This window comes from Monodelphis domestica, chromosome 3 (genome assembly GCF_027887165.1).
Source record: "Monodelphis domestica isolate mMonDom1 chromosome 3, mMonDom1.pri, whole genome shotgun sequence".
Lineage (NCBI taxonomy): Eukaryota > Metazoa > Chordata > Mammalia > Didelphimorphia > Didelphidae > Monodelphis > Monodelphis domestica.
Window position 1 is genome coordinate 81,977,219 of NC_077229.1, and position 17,510 is coordinate 81,994,728.

General features: G+C 38.4%; 1 protein-coding gene across 1 annotated transcript in view; it reads left to right on the plus strand.

The window, feature by feature from the left end:
- CALR3 (calreticulin 3) overlaps window positions 1-6,492 on the plus strand; it is a 34,140-nt gene extending 27,648 nt beyond the window's left edge. The window contains exon 9 of the mRNA XM_007489732.3: window positions 5,521-6,492. Within this exon, the coding sequence (XP_007489794.1) occupies window positions 5,521-5,655 (135 nt within the window). The 3' untranslated portion in view covers window positions 5,656-6,492. The remainder of the gene's footprint in view (window positions 1-5,520) is intronic.
- The last annotated feature ends 11,018 nt before the right edge of the window (window positions 6,493-17,510 follow it).

A 17,510-nucleotide genomic window follows, 5' to 3' on the forward strand; every position in this document is an offset into this window, starting at 1 on the left:
TCCATCACCATCATATACCACAGTTTGCTCAGCCATTCCCCAATTAATGGACACTCCCTCCATTTCCAATTCTTTGCTACCACAAAAAGAGACCAGCCCTTTACTTTGACTTTGCATGCACCTCCCTGTTTTCAATATGTTTCTTGTAGAAAGCATATTGTGGAATTTTGGTTTTTAATCCTTTTCCATTTTATGGGTGAGTATATCTCATTCACATCGAGAATTATGATTACTAATTGTGTGTTTCCCTCTATTTTATTTTCCCCATTTACCCTCCTCTCTCTTTCCCTGTTTACAAGTGTTTTGCTTCTGGTCGCCACTTCCCCCAGTTCATATAATATTCTTTCTATGTACTCTCCTTCTTATTGTCCTAATAGTGATAAAGTTCTTAAGTATCTTATATACTTTAATTATCTTTAATACTTTAAGCACCTTATACAACTCAAGAATTATATTTATCTTAAGTATCTTAATTATCACCTTCCAGGTATGAATGTTCTCAATTCAACCTAATTGAAATCTTTAAGTTTTCATTTTTCTTTTTATCTTTATATGCTTCTCAAATTTGGTCATCTAATTTTCTTTTTAGCTCTATTTTTTTTAAACCCTTACCTTCTGTCTTGGAGTCAATACTGTGTATTGGCTCCAAGGCAGAAGAGTGGTAAGGGCTAGGCAATGGGGGTTAAGTGACTTGCCCAAGGTCACACAGCTAGGAAGTGGCTGAGGCCAGATTTGAACCTAGGACCTCCCATCTCTAGGACTGGCTCTTAATCCACTGAGCTACCCAGCTGCCCCCTAGCTCTACTTTTTAAAGAATATCTGAAAGTCCTCTATTTTATTAAATATCACTTTTCCCTCCACATAATTCTTGTTTATAGACCTAGATCTTTTACCTTTTAGAATATCATATTCCATTCCTTCTGGTCCTTTAATGTAGAAGCTGCCAGGTCTTGTGTAATCCTGACTGTGACACCATGATATTTTAATTGTTTCTTCTGGCTGATTACAGTTCTATTTCCTTAATCTGAGAGTTTTTGAATTTTGCTATAATTGTCCTGGGATGCTTTTTATTAAGGTCTCTTTTAAGAGGTGACCAATGAATTAGTTTAGTTTCTATTTTCTCCTCTTGCTTGAGGTTACCATGGAAGTTTTCCTGATAATTTCTTATAATATGGCATCCAGGCTCTTTTTTATCATAGATTTCAGGTATTCCAGTAATTCTTAAATCATCTCTCATGTATCTGTTTTCCAAGTCAGTTGTTTTTCCAGTGAAGTATTTCAGATTTTCTTCTATTTTTTTCATCCTTTTGATTTTGTCTTATTGTTTTCAGATGCTTTATGGAGTCATTAGCTTCCATTTGCTTAATTCTAATTTTAGGATGTTATTTTCTTCCTTGAGATTTTGTGTTTCCTTTTCCATTTGCCCTATTCTAGTGTTTAGGCAGTTGTCTTCTTCAAATTTTTTTTTTGCTTCCATTTCCATTTGGCTTATTCTAGATTCCAAGTTGTTAAACCTTTCTTTCATTTCTTTTATTATTTGATTTTTTAACTTCTTTTCAAGTTCTTCTAAGAGGTCTTTTGGAACCTGATATCCTTTCTTGCTTTCCTTTGAGGCTTAACATCTTTCCTTTTTGCCATTGTTGTTTTCTTCTAACATTATATTTTGATCTTCCCTGTCATTAAAATAACTTCCTAAGTTTAGATATTTTCTTTGTCTTTTACCCATTTTTCTAGTTACTGTCATTATCTTATCTATCTGCTGAAGTTCTGCTCTGCTCCCTGGGGTGGATGAAGTGTTGCTCCAAGCTTGCAATGGGAAGCTTTCTCTGGCACTTGGAGTGGGTCCAACCATCTTTGGGTTCCTCAGTGTGTACTTCCAAGGAATGGACCAACTGACTTCTTGTGGGGAGACTTGTAGCAATTTTTTCCAGCTGTATTCTGCTCCTCCTGCTTTTGGTGTTCCTGTTATCTCCTCTGTTGGGCTGTTCCCTTGCTCTGTGGATTCCTTGCCTCAGGCCAAGTGTAAGGCTACTTCCACCTCTGAAGTTTCTTACCTCAGGCCTATGCCGGTCCTGGGCTGCTGCTCCTCTACTGTATCATTGCTTCAAGCTGCTTGGTAGCAAGTAAATTTGTACTACTGGGCACTCTATAAGCTTCCCCAGTGTACTCTGTAAATTCCCTCAGTGTGCATTCTGCAAATTCTTCCTGATATACACTCAGTGGGTTACTCTCCCCTTTCAAGCCAATGAGAAATGTCCCTCTAGCTTTCCTTTGTCTTGAGGCACTTTATTTTCTATTTTGGTGTGTTCAGAGGTTTTGGACCCTTACTCTACCATCTTAGCTACCAGCATACCCTCTATATAGTGCTTTAAGGTTTGCAAAGCACTTCACAAATATTATCTCATTTTGCTTTCATAATAACCCTGGGAGTTCACTGCTAATGTTATCCCCATTTTACACATGAGGAAACTTAGGCTGATATCCATTAAGTGACTTCCTGAGAGTCACTTCATTTGTAAATATCTGAGACAAGATTTGAACTCAGGGCTTCCTGACTCCAGGTGCATGGACCTGTCTTATGCCACCAACTCTTTTTAAGAGATAATAAAACTAGCCTTCTCTTCTTAAGGCATGCCCTTCCTTCCCTCTACCTCTTAAAATCCCTACTTTTTTTCAAAGCCTCATTCAGGACCTACCTTCTTGATATACAAAAGTCAAGGAGATTACTTTAAGAAGCAGCTTTCAGAAGGTAACAGCAAGGAAGATCTTAGAACACTACACAAGGGGAAGAAACTGCTTCCTAATCAATCCTGTGTGGCTTCAAAAAGATTGAAAGAGATGAAAATCAATGATGATTGTGTTAAGCATTTATTAAGCTCCTTCTGTGTTCCAGATACTATTCTAGGGGCTGGGGTGTAACTATAATATATGAAACAATCCCTACTTGCAGTGAGCTTACATTTTAATGGGAGAGACTGACTACAAGTGCATAAAATATATTCAGCATAAGTATAAATTTAATAAATGCACATTTAGACAAAGTTACTTGGGAGGGAAGACACTAGTAGTTGAGAAGAAGCAGAAATGACTTCATAGAGAAGATATTGGCTGAGATGCAATATAAATGGAAAGAGAGGTAAAGGTAAGGAGGCAGAGCATGCTGGGAACAGCAATTAGATTCTTCAGTGTTGTGAGTGAAGAACAGAGAGGAGGCCACTTGGATTGAATTGCAGAGTATGGGAGTTATAATCAGCGTCCAAAGAGGCTGGAAAGATAGGCTGGGTCTCAGTTGTGTTTTAAAAAGCCAAATAGAAGAGTTTATGCTTAATCCTAGTTGGCAGAGGTAATAGGAAGCCATTGGAATTGGTTGAGTAGAAGAATCACTTGGTCAGATCTTCATTTAAGGAAAATTATTTTGGCAACAGTATTTACAATGGGGGGGGGGGGATGTATGGGGTGTTCAGGGAGGGGTAGTATCTCTGGTATGGAGGGCTTGTCGTGCCCTCCTAGGGCAGCTCTCCAGCCTCTGATCCTCACCTGACACCCAGCTCTCACTTGTGGCTCCCAGTAGCTGCTAGAATGCGGCAGTGGCCACACCCTGGGCAACAGCTTCGACAGGCCGGCTAAACCTTGTGAGGGTAGCCATGGGGTCATCGTCGACCCATGGTGAACCAGGGCTTTGTTCACCCAGCATGTGAAGACTGCTTCGGTGGAACAGACAGAAGAAACCAATAAGAAGGTTCAATGGCTGAGAGGGCAATGCAGCAAAGCACTGTGGAGTGCTTAGGGCGTGTTGGAGCACAAAAGACAACACGGCCATCCAATGCAGCTGAGGAAGTCTCCAGATGTAATGACTTTTCGACTTTTCGTGCCACTGGACCCAGGCTTCCAACGCTGAGAGAGTGGGACTGTCTCTGTGCACCGACTTTTCCACTTAAATCTCCTTCATGCACAAATGTCTTTGTGCACACTCATCTACATCACAGATGAAAGCGCACAAAGACAATCGTCATCCTCAGTTACCGAGAGAGTGGGAGAAATCAGAGGCAGGGAGACCATTCAGTAGACTATTGAAACAGTCTATGTAAGAGGTAGTGAGGGATCAGGTAATTGTGTGAGGGGGAGAAGAGCTCAAATAAAAGAGGAGATGTTAAGGGAAGGTGAGGGAGAATGACAAATCCGGAATAATGCCAAGATTTAAAATCTCAGATGCTAGAAAGATAGTGCTACCTTTGACAGACATAGGGAAATTCAGAAGAGGGAAGGGTTTAAACAAAAACATAATGAGTTCAATTTTAGGCATGTCTAAATGTAATATATCTGTGGGACGTCCAGTCTGAAATGTCCCATAGGCAACCTATGACATGGGATTAAGACTCAAAGGAGAGAGTAGGGCTCTCTATCGGTCTGGGAATAGAGAAATGAGAATTAAACCCATAAGAGCCAATGAGGCAAGAGAGACAAACAGACTGATGGACAGAGAGGAAAGGAGACCCGGGAGAGAATCTGAAAAGCCTTTGCTGATACTTATTGCCCATGTGACACTGACAACATTACTTCAAGTCAATTAAAAGCTAAAGTTGAAAAAAACCAAAGGATACTTTTTCACTGTACACATTGTTTAGAAATCTTTAGACATTTTGAAATCCTCACTGAAAATTTCATGTCATAGCAATCTTTTTTAGACTCCCAAATTTCATTAACGTAAGCCGGGCTCATTTCTACCTTAGTGCTTTTCCCCATTCTGTTTTCTTCCTTCCCACTCTTCTCCTGCTCCCCATTCCACATATTACCTAAAATCTTCTACTCTGTCCTTCAGACTTATTTAAATCCAACCCTTTGAGGTTCTAGCTCAAATCCTATCTAGGCCACAATAATCTGTTCCTTCTCTGAATTAGTATAACCATGCAATTTAGCAATCAATTATAGATCGACATGTTTTTTTCTAAGTGTTTCAGATGTATGTTTGATTTCTAATTATGCTATAAATTAGTTCCTTATCCTCTACAAAGCAGCTGACAAAGTGTTGGTTACTCAGTAAATAATTAATGCCTATATGTTCATTACAAACAAGGAGACTGGGGCTATTTACCCTGAAAAAGTAAAGATGTGTGTGTGTGTGTGTGTGTGTGTGCATGCGCGCGTGCATGCCTGTGCCTGTGCCTATGCCTGTGTCTGTGTCTGTGTATGTGTATGGGGGCAGGGAGGTTAGCATAATTCCTGCCTTCAAATGTCTGAAGGACTGTCATGTGAAAAGGAGAGTATATTTGTTTTGCTTGGCCCCAGAAGGGAGAACTAGGACCAGTGAGTGGAAGTTATAGGAGGTATATTTGAGCTGTAAGGAATTTCTTTACAACTGGGTCATCCTCGTGAGGTCAGTTTTCCCATCACTGGGAAGGATTTCTTAGGGATATTGTAAAGGGAATTCATGCTTTTACACAGGTGTTGGATTAGGATAGCTCAGATATCCTCTTAGTTCTGAGATTCTATAATTACTGAGCCTTTCATTTGTTTTTATAGGATCCAGAGAAGGAAATGGATATGATACAAGCTAAGGAAGAAATTAAAAAAGCAAGAGAGGAAGAGGAACAGTTGATAAGAGAAAACATCAAGGAAAAGTATTTCCAAAGTCAAACTGCAAAAGATGAACTCTAGTTATCTTGATATTTATTTTGGGATAACTGTAATATTAGTATTACTTCTGTTTTAATCCATTATTAAGTATCAAATGTTTACATAATAATTTATTCTCTATCAAATTTCTTAGAAAAATATTCTGATACTTTTTGGTGTAGTCATCATTTCCCCAACCCTTAGACAGTTTGTGTCTGCCAAGGTAATTTCCTTTAAAAATGTTACCTTTCAACAAGAATCATACCAATGGTGGATTCTGGGGATGTTTCTCATGGGGAAGAAAGTTTTTTGTTAAAGCTAGAATTTGGTAAGGTCTTATAAAACAAGGATATATTAATAATTCCTTATGTTGCCTGTAATATATAAATATGAAACTTTTCAATCTAAAATCTGTAACTAATAGTTTTGGTATAAAAATTTTGCATATTCATAATTTATATTTTATTTGTATTAGAAAGATCAGTTCTTTGCAGGTATGTATTTTCCTTTGCAATTAATATTTTGAGGCTTTTTGTCACCTGCATAGCAATTTATTAATTATAATACAGAGAATAAAAATAATTTAAAGTGTAATAACACCTTTAGCACTGATTTTTAATCTTTTAATTTTTTCTTAAACTAAATGGGTTTTTTCAATATGATAATGTTTACCTTTCCTCTGAAGAAAACCCAGATTTCACAAGACATAGGACTTGAAATAGCCGAATTTAAGACATTGAAAAGTTAAAGACCTAGATTTTTATTTATTTTAAATTTTCTTTATTTTATTCCAGTAACAAATCTACATTCATGTTGTGCTCTTCCCCCCCCCCCCCACCTCCTGTAATGGACAAGCAATTCCACTCCACTGTTCTTCTTAGATTGTAATTTTAAAAATATTATCAGTTATGATAGATAATGTGGTATAAAATTGCCTGATTCAAGTCTTGTCTCTGACTCGGTTTGTCTGTGACATTGGGCAAAAAAATATATCACTTCCTTAATCAAGGAATAATGCTCTAAATTGACTAAATAAACTAATTTAGATGGAAAAAATAAAAATAAAAGTAAAAAAACTATATATATATATATATATAACTTCTTGATGCTCTGGGCAGCTAGCTCTCTAACACTGTAAATTGTAGAGAAGGTACTGAGAGAAAGGAATTTCTTTGGTTGGAAGTTCTCATGCCAGTGAAATCTCTAACTATCCCCATGATAAATTACAAATGGCAACAAATAAATGCATACAAACAAGCTATATAAAGGATAAACAGTAAATTATTAAGAAAAAAAAAAGAGGGAAGGGCCCAGAATGAAGAGGGGTTGGGAAAGTCTTCATGTAGAAAGTGTATCCTTAAAATCCTTTCAGACCTCAAAGTCACACTAATGTACTATTGGTGAAGTTGTGAACTGATCTAATCATTCGGGAAAGCCATTTGGAATAATGCCCCAAAAGCCACAAAACTGTGTATATCCTTTGATCCAGTAACACCACTACTAGGTTTGTATTCCAAAGAGATTTTTTTTAAAGGAAAAGGACTTATTTGTACAAAAATATGCACAGCAGCTATTTTTGTGGTGGCAAAGAATTGGAAACGGAGGTCATGTCCATCAATTGGGGAATGGCTGAACAAGTCATGACATATGATTGTGATGGAATCCTATAAGAATTGATGAGTAGGATGCTTTAAAAAACCAAACCAAACCAAACCTGAAAAGACTTGCACAAACTGATCCAGAGTGAAGTGAACAGAACCTGGAGAACATTGTACTCAGGAAGAGCAATATTGTATGATGATCAACTGTGACAGACTTGGCTATTCTCAGTGTAAACCTTAAAATTTCTTAGACTTATGAATGTTGGAAATTTCCCCATTTCCAACATTAGGTAGGGAGGGTCCTTCTCCTCCCTACCTAAGACTACTTTAGGACAGAAACCTTTTGCTAAACAATGGAAAGGGCTTTGACCTATGCTTAAGCATAGAACAGGAAGTTCTTTGAGTCATGATTGATTTTAGAATTGATACAATAGAGATACTTGGAATGACAGAACCAGGTCTTGGAACTTCCAATCTCCACCCTACTCAGGGTAACAGGATTTAGGAAGGGCTGCAGCAAAAGGATCAAGATTTAATTATTTGAGAATATGATCTTCAACAGACATGTGCAAAGCCACAGACCTCTGGGCGGTCCTGGGTTAAGCTAGAGCCACCATTGGCACAGGGAAGACATGGACAGTGATTGGTAGATGTGAGAACTGAGGGGAGGGAACTGAGATGGTTTCCTTAAAGATAGAGGGGTCTGAGGACTGAGGGGTGGTTGGAGAGGTTTTGCTCTGAGAGGTTGTGCTCTAAGAAGCTTGCTCTGAAGGAAGCTGGAGGTGGAGGCCCCTGAGACTGTTTCTCCATTTTGGTCACATGAGTGATAGGGACTGATCTCTTTTCTTTTTGCCTCTGCTATCTAAGGGCTTGGGCCTTTTGGCCCAGCCTAAACAGAGGGGGTATTTAAGCCCTATTCCCTTCTCTCTTCTCTCCCCTTTCTCTCTCTCTCTCTCTCTCTCTCTCTCTCTCTCTCTCTCTCTCTCTCTCTCTCTCTCTCTCACTTTTCTTCCTCCTGTTTGTAATTAAAAACTCCATAAAAGGTTGACTGCTGACTTGAGTTTTCATTTAGGAATTACATAGCTGAATTCCTTGGCGACCTTAAATTAATATATATCAGTCTTTTAAAGTGATTTCCTTGTCATATCAGCAATACAGTGATCCAGGACAATTATTATTTTTTTATTTTTTAAATTTTTATTTGGTCATTTCCAAACACTATTCATTGGAAACAAAGATCATTTTCTTTTCTTCCCTCCCCGCCCTCCCACCACCTCTCCCATAGCCCACGCGCGATTCCATTGGGTATCACATGTGTTCTTGATTCAAACCCATTTCCATGTTGTTGGTATTTGCATTAGAGTGTTCATTTAGAGTCTCTCCTCAGTCATATCCCCTCAACTCCTGTAGTCAAGCAGTTGCTTTTCATTGGTGTTTTTACTCCCACAGTTTATCCTCTGCTTGTGGATAGTGTTTTTTAGATCCCTGCAGATTGTTCAGGGACACTGCATTGCCACTAATGGAGAAGTCCATTATCTTCGATTGTACCACAGTGTATTAGTCTCTGTGTACATTGTTTTCCTGGTTCTGCTCCTCTCGCTCCGCATCAATTCCTGGAGGTTGTTCCAGTCTCCATGGAATTCCTCCAATTTATTATTCCTTTTAGCACAATAGTATTCCATCACCAACATATACCACAATTTGTTCAGCCATTCCCCAATTGAAGGGCATCCCCTCATTTTCCAATTTTTGGCCACCACAAAGAGCGCAGCTATGAATATTCTTGTACAAGTCTTTTTCCTTATGAACTCTTTGGGGGACAAACCCAGCAGTGCTATGGCTGGATCAAAGGGCAGACAGTATTTTATTGCCCTTTGGGCATAGTTCCAAATTCCCCTCCAGAATTGTTGGATCAATTCACAACTCCACCAGCAATGAATTAGTGTCCCAACTTTGCCACATCCCCTCCAGCATTCATTACTTTCCATAGCTGTTATGTTAGCCAATCAGCTAGGTGTGAGGTGATACCTCAGAGTTGTTTTGATTTGCATCTCTCTGATTATAAGAGATGTAGAACACTTCTTCATGTGCTTATTAATAGTTTTGGTTTCTTTGGCTGAGAACTGCCTGTTCATGTCCCTTGCCCATTTATCAATTGGAGAATGGCTTGCTTTTTTGTACAATTGATTTAGCTCTTTGTAAATTTGAGTAATTAAACCTTTGTCAGAGGTTTTTATGAAGATTGTTTCCCAATTTGTTGCTACCCTTCTGATTTTAGTTACATTGCTTTTGTTTGTACAAAACCTTTTTAATTTGATGTAGTCAAAATTATTTATTTTACATTTTGTGATCCAGGACAATTATGACAAAGAATGCTATCCATCTCCAGAGAAAGAACTGGATGCAGATGGAAATGAACTATTTTCCACTATATTTCCTTTCTTTTTTTTAATACATGTCTTCTTCCACAACCTGATGATATGGAAATATATTTTACGTGATAGCACATGTATAACCTTGTAATAATGGCCAATTCTCACTATATTTAGATGTTACTGTAGTGAAGTCCACAGAGGAGCTTGTAGAGAAGGAAGCTGAGTGTGGAAGGGATAGGAACATGGGTGAGCCGGCTCCTAATCTCCTTCACCTCCCCTGAATGAGGTTGTTAAGGGGTGCTGCACAGGTAACAAGGGATTCCCTGATGTGAGAGGCTGATGGAGAGTTGAAGGAAGGCCTTCCCTAACAGACAGACCAGGGGGTAACTTCAGATCCACTGGCACAGAAAGGACCCGAGGGAGGGTCCTGGTAGCTCTCCTTAAAGCTGATCTCTAGTTCCCTTCTCAAAGTTGCCAGGCTAAATTATTGGAATGAAATCTGACTGCGATGTAACAGGTTTAAAGACTTTGGATATAAGGCGGGGGGAGGGGGAGGATGGAAAGAGGGATTTGTTTAACTAAATGAGGTCTTTGGCTCAGATGGCCATCCAGCCAGTATGAGTTTCTCCACTCCATCCCAAACTAATTTCCCAACTATTTATAATCTATTAAAGCTAAGAAATGACAGAACAGGTGCAAGAGGGCTAAAGAGGGAGAGCAGGGCTCTTTGAGAGTGAGTCCACGACTCTCTCTGAGGAATCAGATCCTCTGTAGAGATGTTCTTAGAGGTATCAGATTGACAATCTCTTGGCAGATGAAACTTCTGGATATTGAATTGACAAATCTTCTTTATGGCTTTAGATGAGGTCCTCAGCAAGGAAATTACTTCCTGTTTGATCTAGGTCTCAGCTCTAAAAGCCCAAAATTCCTTATGGATATTTCCCAAGTCTCCTCTTCTTACCCAGCATCCTCTGTTTCCAACAGTCACTGCTGTCACTCAAACTCTTCTTGCAAATTCCATCTTTCCTTCTTGCAACCCATCCTTACAACCTTTATCAAATTGTTTATTGCTTCATGAAGGGGGGGGGGGGGGAGAAGGACAGAAGGAGAGAATTTGGAACTCAAAATTTTAGAAAACTAATATTAAGGGGCAGCTTAGGTAGCACAATGAATAGAGCATTAGACCTAGAGTTGGGAAGACCTGGGTTCCAATCTGATCTCAGTACTTCTTAGCTGTATGACCCTAGGCAAGTCATTTAACCCTGATTGCCTAGGCTTAGCCACTCTTCTGTCTCAGAATTGATAATGACAAAAAGTAAAGGTTTAAAAAAAAGGGAAAAAAGCTAACATTAAAAAATGTCTTTACATATAATTGGGGAAAAAGTAAAAGGTTGGGAAAAAAATGAGCAAGGTCACCTCTTCACCATGATGAAGTATGGGGGGCAGATTTTACTATCGATCAATCAACAAACATTTCTTAAGCACCTACTGCATGCCAGGTACTATGTGGAGTGCTGCCTGTACAAAGTCAAAAATGAAAACAGATGCTGCTCCTAAGGAGTTTATATTTTACTGGAAGAGACAAAGTTTGCACACAGTTCTGAGTAATGTTGTGCTTAGAAAGCAAAACCACCGTTATTTATATGGTATAAGTCCAATGCTGCTGAATGAGCAGTTCCAAAGTCTGTCTATCATACCTTAGGGACTAACTAGCTGTGTGACTCTGGGCAAATCCCTAAATTTCTGAGCCTGAGTCTTCACCTGCTCAATTGGGATAATAATAGCAGTTACCTCATAGGTTAGTTGCCAAGATCAAATGAAATAATATATGTAAAGCAATGGTGTCAAACTCAAATAGCTTGGGAGCTACGAATCCCTAGTTATGGATCCCTGCAGGCTGTATATTGACTTAATTTTAAAATGTAATGTTATCTGTGTTTTATTGTATTTCCATTGATTTTGTGAAATATTTCCAAGTTATATTTTAATCTTGTTCAAGCTATTGTAAAAATAATGAGAACTGTAAAAATAATAACCAATGAATTGAATATGGGTTATAAACTGATTTTAGATACTCTGCTTGCTGTGCTTACAAAGTATCTTCAGGGGGCAGCTGGGTAGCTCAGTGGATTGAGAGCCAGGTCTAGAGATAGAAGGTCCTAGATTCAAATCTGGCCTCAGACACTTCCCAGCTGTGTGACCCTTGGCAAGTCACTTAACCACTTAACCAGTTGGTTCCAAGAAAGAAGGTAAGGCCTTTGATCCAGCCATAGCACTGCTGGGTCTGTACCCCAAAGAGATAATGGGGAAAAAGACGTGTACAAGAATATTCATAGCTGCACTCTTTGTGGTAGCCAAAAATTGGAAAACGAGGGGATGCCCATCAATTGGGGAATGGCCGAACAAATTGGGGTATGTGTTGGTGATGGAATACTATTGTGCAAAAAGGAATAATAAAGTGGAGGAATTCCATGGAGACTGGAACGACCTCTAGGAAGTGATGCAGAGTGAGAGGAGCAGAACCAGGAGAACATTGTACACAGAGACTAATACACTGTGGTATAATCGAACGTAATGGACTTCTCCATTAGTGGTGGTGTAATGTCCCTGAACAATCTGCAGGGATCTAGGAGAAAAAACACTATTCATAAGCAGAGGACAAACTGTGGGAGTAGAAGCACCGAGGAAAAGCAACTGCCTGACTATAGCGGTTGAGGGAACATGACAGAGGAGAGACTAAACGAACACTCTAAAGCAAATACTAACAACATGGCAAAGGGTTCAAATCAAGAACACATGTGATACCCAGTGGAATCATGCGTCGGCTATGGGGGTGGGGGGATGAAAAGAAAATGATCTTTGTCTTTAATGAATAATGCTTGGAAATGATCAAATAAAATAATTATTTTTAAAAAAAGAAGGTAAGGGTTTTAAAAACAAACAAACAAAACAAAACAAAACAAAAAAAACAAAACCAAAGTATCTTCAGTTTATATCAGTGAAGTGAAGCTCATAAGGGCTAGGCACAAGGACGCTAAAGAGAGTCTTGTTATAAAAAAATAAAATATTTATTGAAAATATAAAGATAAAAAAGGATTTCTAACTCTAAGGGATTCTAACTCCACCCAAATAAAACTCCCTAGTTCCACAAGGAACCGTTTCTCCTGTTTCCACAGGCTACATTGATCCTTCCTGATCTGACTAACCCAAATTTTTACTATTCTAAATAAACTAAAACTATTATCCTTATAATTCTTAACTTCATCTCCAAGTTATAAAAATAACAAAAGCTAGCTTCAGCAAGAACCAAGCTAGGACCCTGAGCCTTAGCAGACTCATAGTACAAACCAAAGACCAGGCCTTTCTTTGGTCTTCTAAGAGTTATAACAATCTATAAAAACAGCAATAGATAGTCACTAGTGTTTCCCAAGTTGGGAAAAAGAAAACACTTAGCTCCTTCAGATCTTTCCCTCCTTTCCTTCTACCTCAGTCAGTGAGAGAGAGAGAAAAGATGTTACCTCCTCCAAGCCCTCAAAGAGAGAGTCCAACTCTGCCAACTGCCAGAGACCAATTGTCACAGAAAAAAACGTTAGACTTGAAACTGACCCTCTGTCTCAACTCTGTTTGAAACTCCAATACTTTCTTAAGCCAGCTTCTCTACTTCTTATCTCTAAACTAATATAACAAGATTTAATTTCTACATAAGAAGAGAATTACAAGCCTTAAGCACTTAGAGGCTGGCATGTTTGACACCTGTGAGGTAAAATACTTTATAAACACCCAAGAGCTAGAAAATTCATTACTTTCTAGGGGAACCCAAATCCCAAGGTGATCAGATGAGTCTCAGAAGGCCTGAATTAGACTGTGATTAGAAGGATGGGTCATCTACCAAGATTTCAAAGGGTGCCCCTTTGGCAACACCAACTTGAGTTGCCTTCCCTAGTGCTCTCTGGGTTTTTTTTAATCTGAGGCCTTTATATCTATCTTCTAAATTTTCTGTCATCCTTAAGACACTACTACCTTCAATGCCTGTGTTTGAGCCTAGATCCTATTGCTTACATTTGAGGGATCCCTGGCACAAATCCTTACATTCCATGATGTACTTTGGAGATTTCTAAATATGATTCAAGGTGGAAAAGAGAGTATTGCCTTCTTGAGATCAGCCTCAAAGAGCAGACCCAGTACATATGAGCCTAGAATTTGGAGACATTCTGGACCATAGGTTATATATTTATGTATATTTATTTGTATGTATTTACATGAACATACGTAAATGATTATATATACATATATGTGCATATGTACAGATATATATATATATATATACACACACACATATATATACAGAATTCCAAAAGACTTAGTGTAGCTTTAGATTATTAAAACTTAAATAGCTTAAAAACTTTAATAGCTTAAAAAGCTTTAAGCTACTAAAGCTTAACCTGGGCCTAAGACTTTTGGAACCCCCTGTGTCTATACAAATATATACCATTTAGCATTTGTGTTTCCTATATAGGTTATACTTATGTGTCTAAATGTAGTTAGGAGGAAAGCATGAATAGATATGTCAGGAAGTCTCCAAGGGAGACTTTGTTTGCTATCTGAAGGGGAGCAGAAGATTAGGGCCATGAGATGGGCCCATGTAGCTCCACTCAGACAAGGAATACCAGACTGCCTGGCTTCAGAGGGGAAATGATTTTTAGATTGAAGGTGCTTTCCTGATCACTATCCTATAACAGGGAAGGATTGCCCCAAACATGTCCAAAGGTTTGACCCCCTTCTGACTGTAAGGGGTAAAATTAAGGGTTATTGACTGAATATATCATACTAGTGGGCACCAGGGATTAATTCAATCCCAATAAAATACTCAAGTCAGTTTGGGAATTTTATGGTGGTTTAATTACAATAGAGTGAAGAAATTAAGAAGAGAGAGAGAAAAGAAAATTTAAACTGTTCCAGCCCAGACTGAGCCAGGCAGGAGTTCAGAGGCCTTGGCCAAGGGGCCTTCTCAATCTAGCATGACTACCAGCCACGAGGCCTACTCTGAGATGAGAGGTTTCCTAGGAGGATAGCATTTTTAGGAGGTAAAGGAAAAAGGAACCAGCCTAAACTACTCACCAAGCATGCTAAGAACTTCTCCCAGGCAAGCCCCAAACCGCCAAACCACCAAAATGCAAACCATGTTGCCATGAGCCACACAAGCGAGACAGAGAGCAACATCTCTGCGAGAGAGGCCAGAGAGAGGAAGTGACGCAAAATATATAGACCATTCTTTATATCACTTCCTGTGTCTCATATGTACCAATGATAGCTTCAGCTTGACTTAGGACAGCCCAGGGGGATCTGTCAGTTGTTTCTTATTTGTCACTTGCTAGCACATGTCTGTCATAGGCCTTCCTCCTCAATACTTAATCCTTAAGTAGGGGTGTATATATTCCTGGTTGATAGGATTTTAAAGACTAATCAGATTGGAGAAAATCTAAAATTCACACTCTCCCCCTGATGATGATTGGGGGACTAGTTTCCCCAATTGATCACTAAACATAATCATCCTACAACTCTAAATTCTTCTAACTGCAGGTGTATACAAAATTTTCCCTTCTAAGAGGAAACTACAATAGTTAGAGATAAGAGGGAAATAGAAGAGAGAAAAACAGCTGGGCACATTGACAAAACCCAATTAGGGGGAAGTCCCCTTTTGGCATAAGAGTATACATTCAAATAAATGTTCAATCAACCTTCAGTTCAATCAACCACACCCAAAGTTCATTCTGGATCTTTTTGATGTAGCATAGACTTTCTGGCATCTTTCTGCAACAGTTCATTCTCTGGATTTAGGAGTTAGCAAGCTTCTTTCCTTGAAGATCTTTCTCGAACAAAATTTTAAATCTTGGATTTTTTATTAAAATACAATCCCCCCTGAAGTGGGTGTTAAGAAATACCCAGTTCAGCTCAGGATGCATGGTTGAGTTATGGGGGAATATGAGTCAATTATCAAAAGAAGAGGGGGAAAAAAAGAAAAAATGGAAGAAAGTTAAAACTTTTGGGAGAAAGGGAAAAAATCAAAATCAGAATCAAAGTATCAAAATCTATGTATATAAGATTTTGAGTAAACAAGAATAAATTCATAATAGGTCCTTGTATTAGGGTCCAATAAATCCCTAACAGGCCCTTGTATTAGGGTCCAAATAAAGTAATTTCTATCCCACAACTCTGTAGGAGAGAATACAGTAATATTTCACTTTTTTTCAATTAAAATTTTTCAATTTTAATATTTCAATTACCCATTTGCAGCCAAGACTACAGGAAGTTGCCATACTATAAGAAAGAAAAAGGACCAGATTTTTATTTAGATAGGGAAGTGTCATTCCCTGGTCTGATTTTTTGTCATTCTCAAGAATATGGGGAGCCAGGATGATAGCCAAACTTCTGCACTTGTCTGTGAGTATTTCACAAAGAATGTGGATATAAGGAAGTCCTACTTCTTAACATATGTCAAGTGTCGCAACCTTGATTCTCACACTAGGTTCAAGTCCTTTTGTATTGGCTTAGAAGGTCATCAATCCTACCTGGATTGTTTTTTTTTTCTTTTTTTGACCTGTATCTCTTTTTGGCTCTATTCATGTTAAGTCTGTGATCCTTGTTTTTATCCCATTTCCTAGAATCAGACATAAACATTAATCACAGTTCCATAACATTTATCAATAAATGACAGGTTCCCACAGTTTAAGGATTTTGGGGTATGCATTAATAGTATTGCAAGTATGTATATATACATATATATATATATAACTTATATTACTGTAGAATAAAAAAATAATATTGATTTTATGTACCTTAAGTACAAAAAATGAAAAAAGAGAAATAATCAAATATTCTAATCAAAATAAAAGAAAAGCAATAATAAAATTAGAATTCAAAAATTCAATGTGTTCCCAAAACACAGTATCCACTTGTCTATGGATTAATATCTCATGCATTTGATAGGATACAGTCAATCAATCTCAATAGAAGATGCTCTCTTTACATGTGAGCAATGAATCCAAGAGTCCTCTCTAATCTTTATAGATGTTGGAGTAGTTAACAATATTTGAAATGGCCCTTCCCAAGAAGGCTGAGTTGTTCCAGTATGCTGGAAGTTCTTTATATACACCTTGTCTCCTTGGTTCAGGTCATGAAGTGAAAAGTCTAGTGGTCCAGCTTGTACTGCAGCTCCGGATTCATGGAGTTCACGCAGTTTGTGCTGTAATTCCTGTATATAGGAAGCAATAATAGTATCTCCCCCTAATAGTGATGTATATGCAGGGGAGAAAGGCTTAGTCTGTATAGGGGGATGTCCAAAAAGCATCTCAAATGGTGAGATGTGTAGGTCTTCCCTGGACCTGCTTCTAAGATAAAATAGGACCAGAGGGAGAATTTCAGGCCATTTTAAATTTGTCTCAGTGCATAATTTGCCAATTATAGTTTTAAGTTCTCTGTTCATTCTTTCAATTTAGCCTGAGCTCTGGGGATGATATGGTACATGAAATTTGGGAGTTATCCCCAAGCAAGAATATATCTGATTTGGGACAGAATCAGTAAAATGACTTCCTCTATCTGAATCAATATGTGCTGGCAGGCCAAAGCAAGGAATAATCTCTTTTAAAAGCATTTTAGCAACAAAAGCCACTGTGGCTTGGGCTATAGGAAATGCTTCCGGCCATCTGGTCAGTTGATCTACTATGACTAGACAAAATTGAAAATGTCCAGCCTTTGGCATTGTTATGAAATCTATCTGTAGGTGCTCAAAAGGTGTGTAAGCCAGAGGACGCCCACCAAAGGCTTTGCCATGAAAGGCATGTTGGTTATATGCTTGGCAGGTAGAGCAGGCTGAACACACTTTAGAGGCTATAGTAGTTATACCAGGGTCTATCCATAGTCT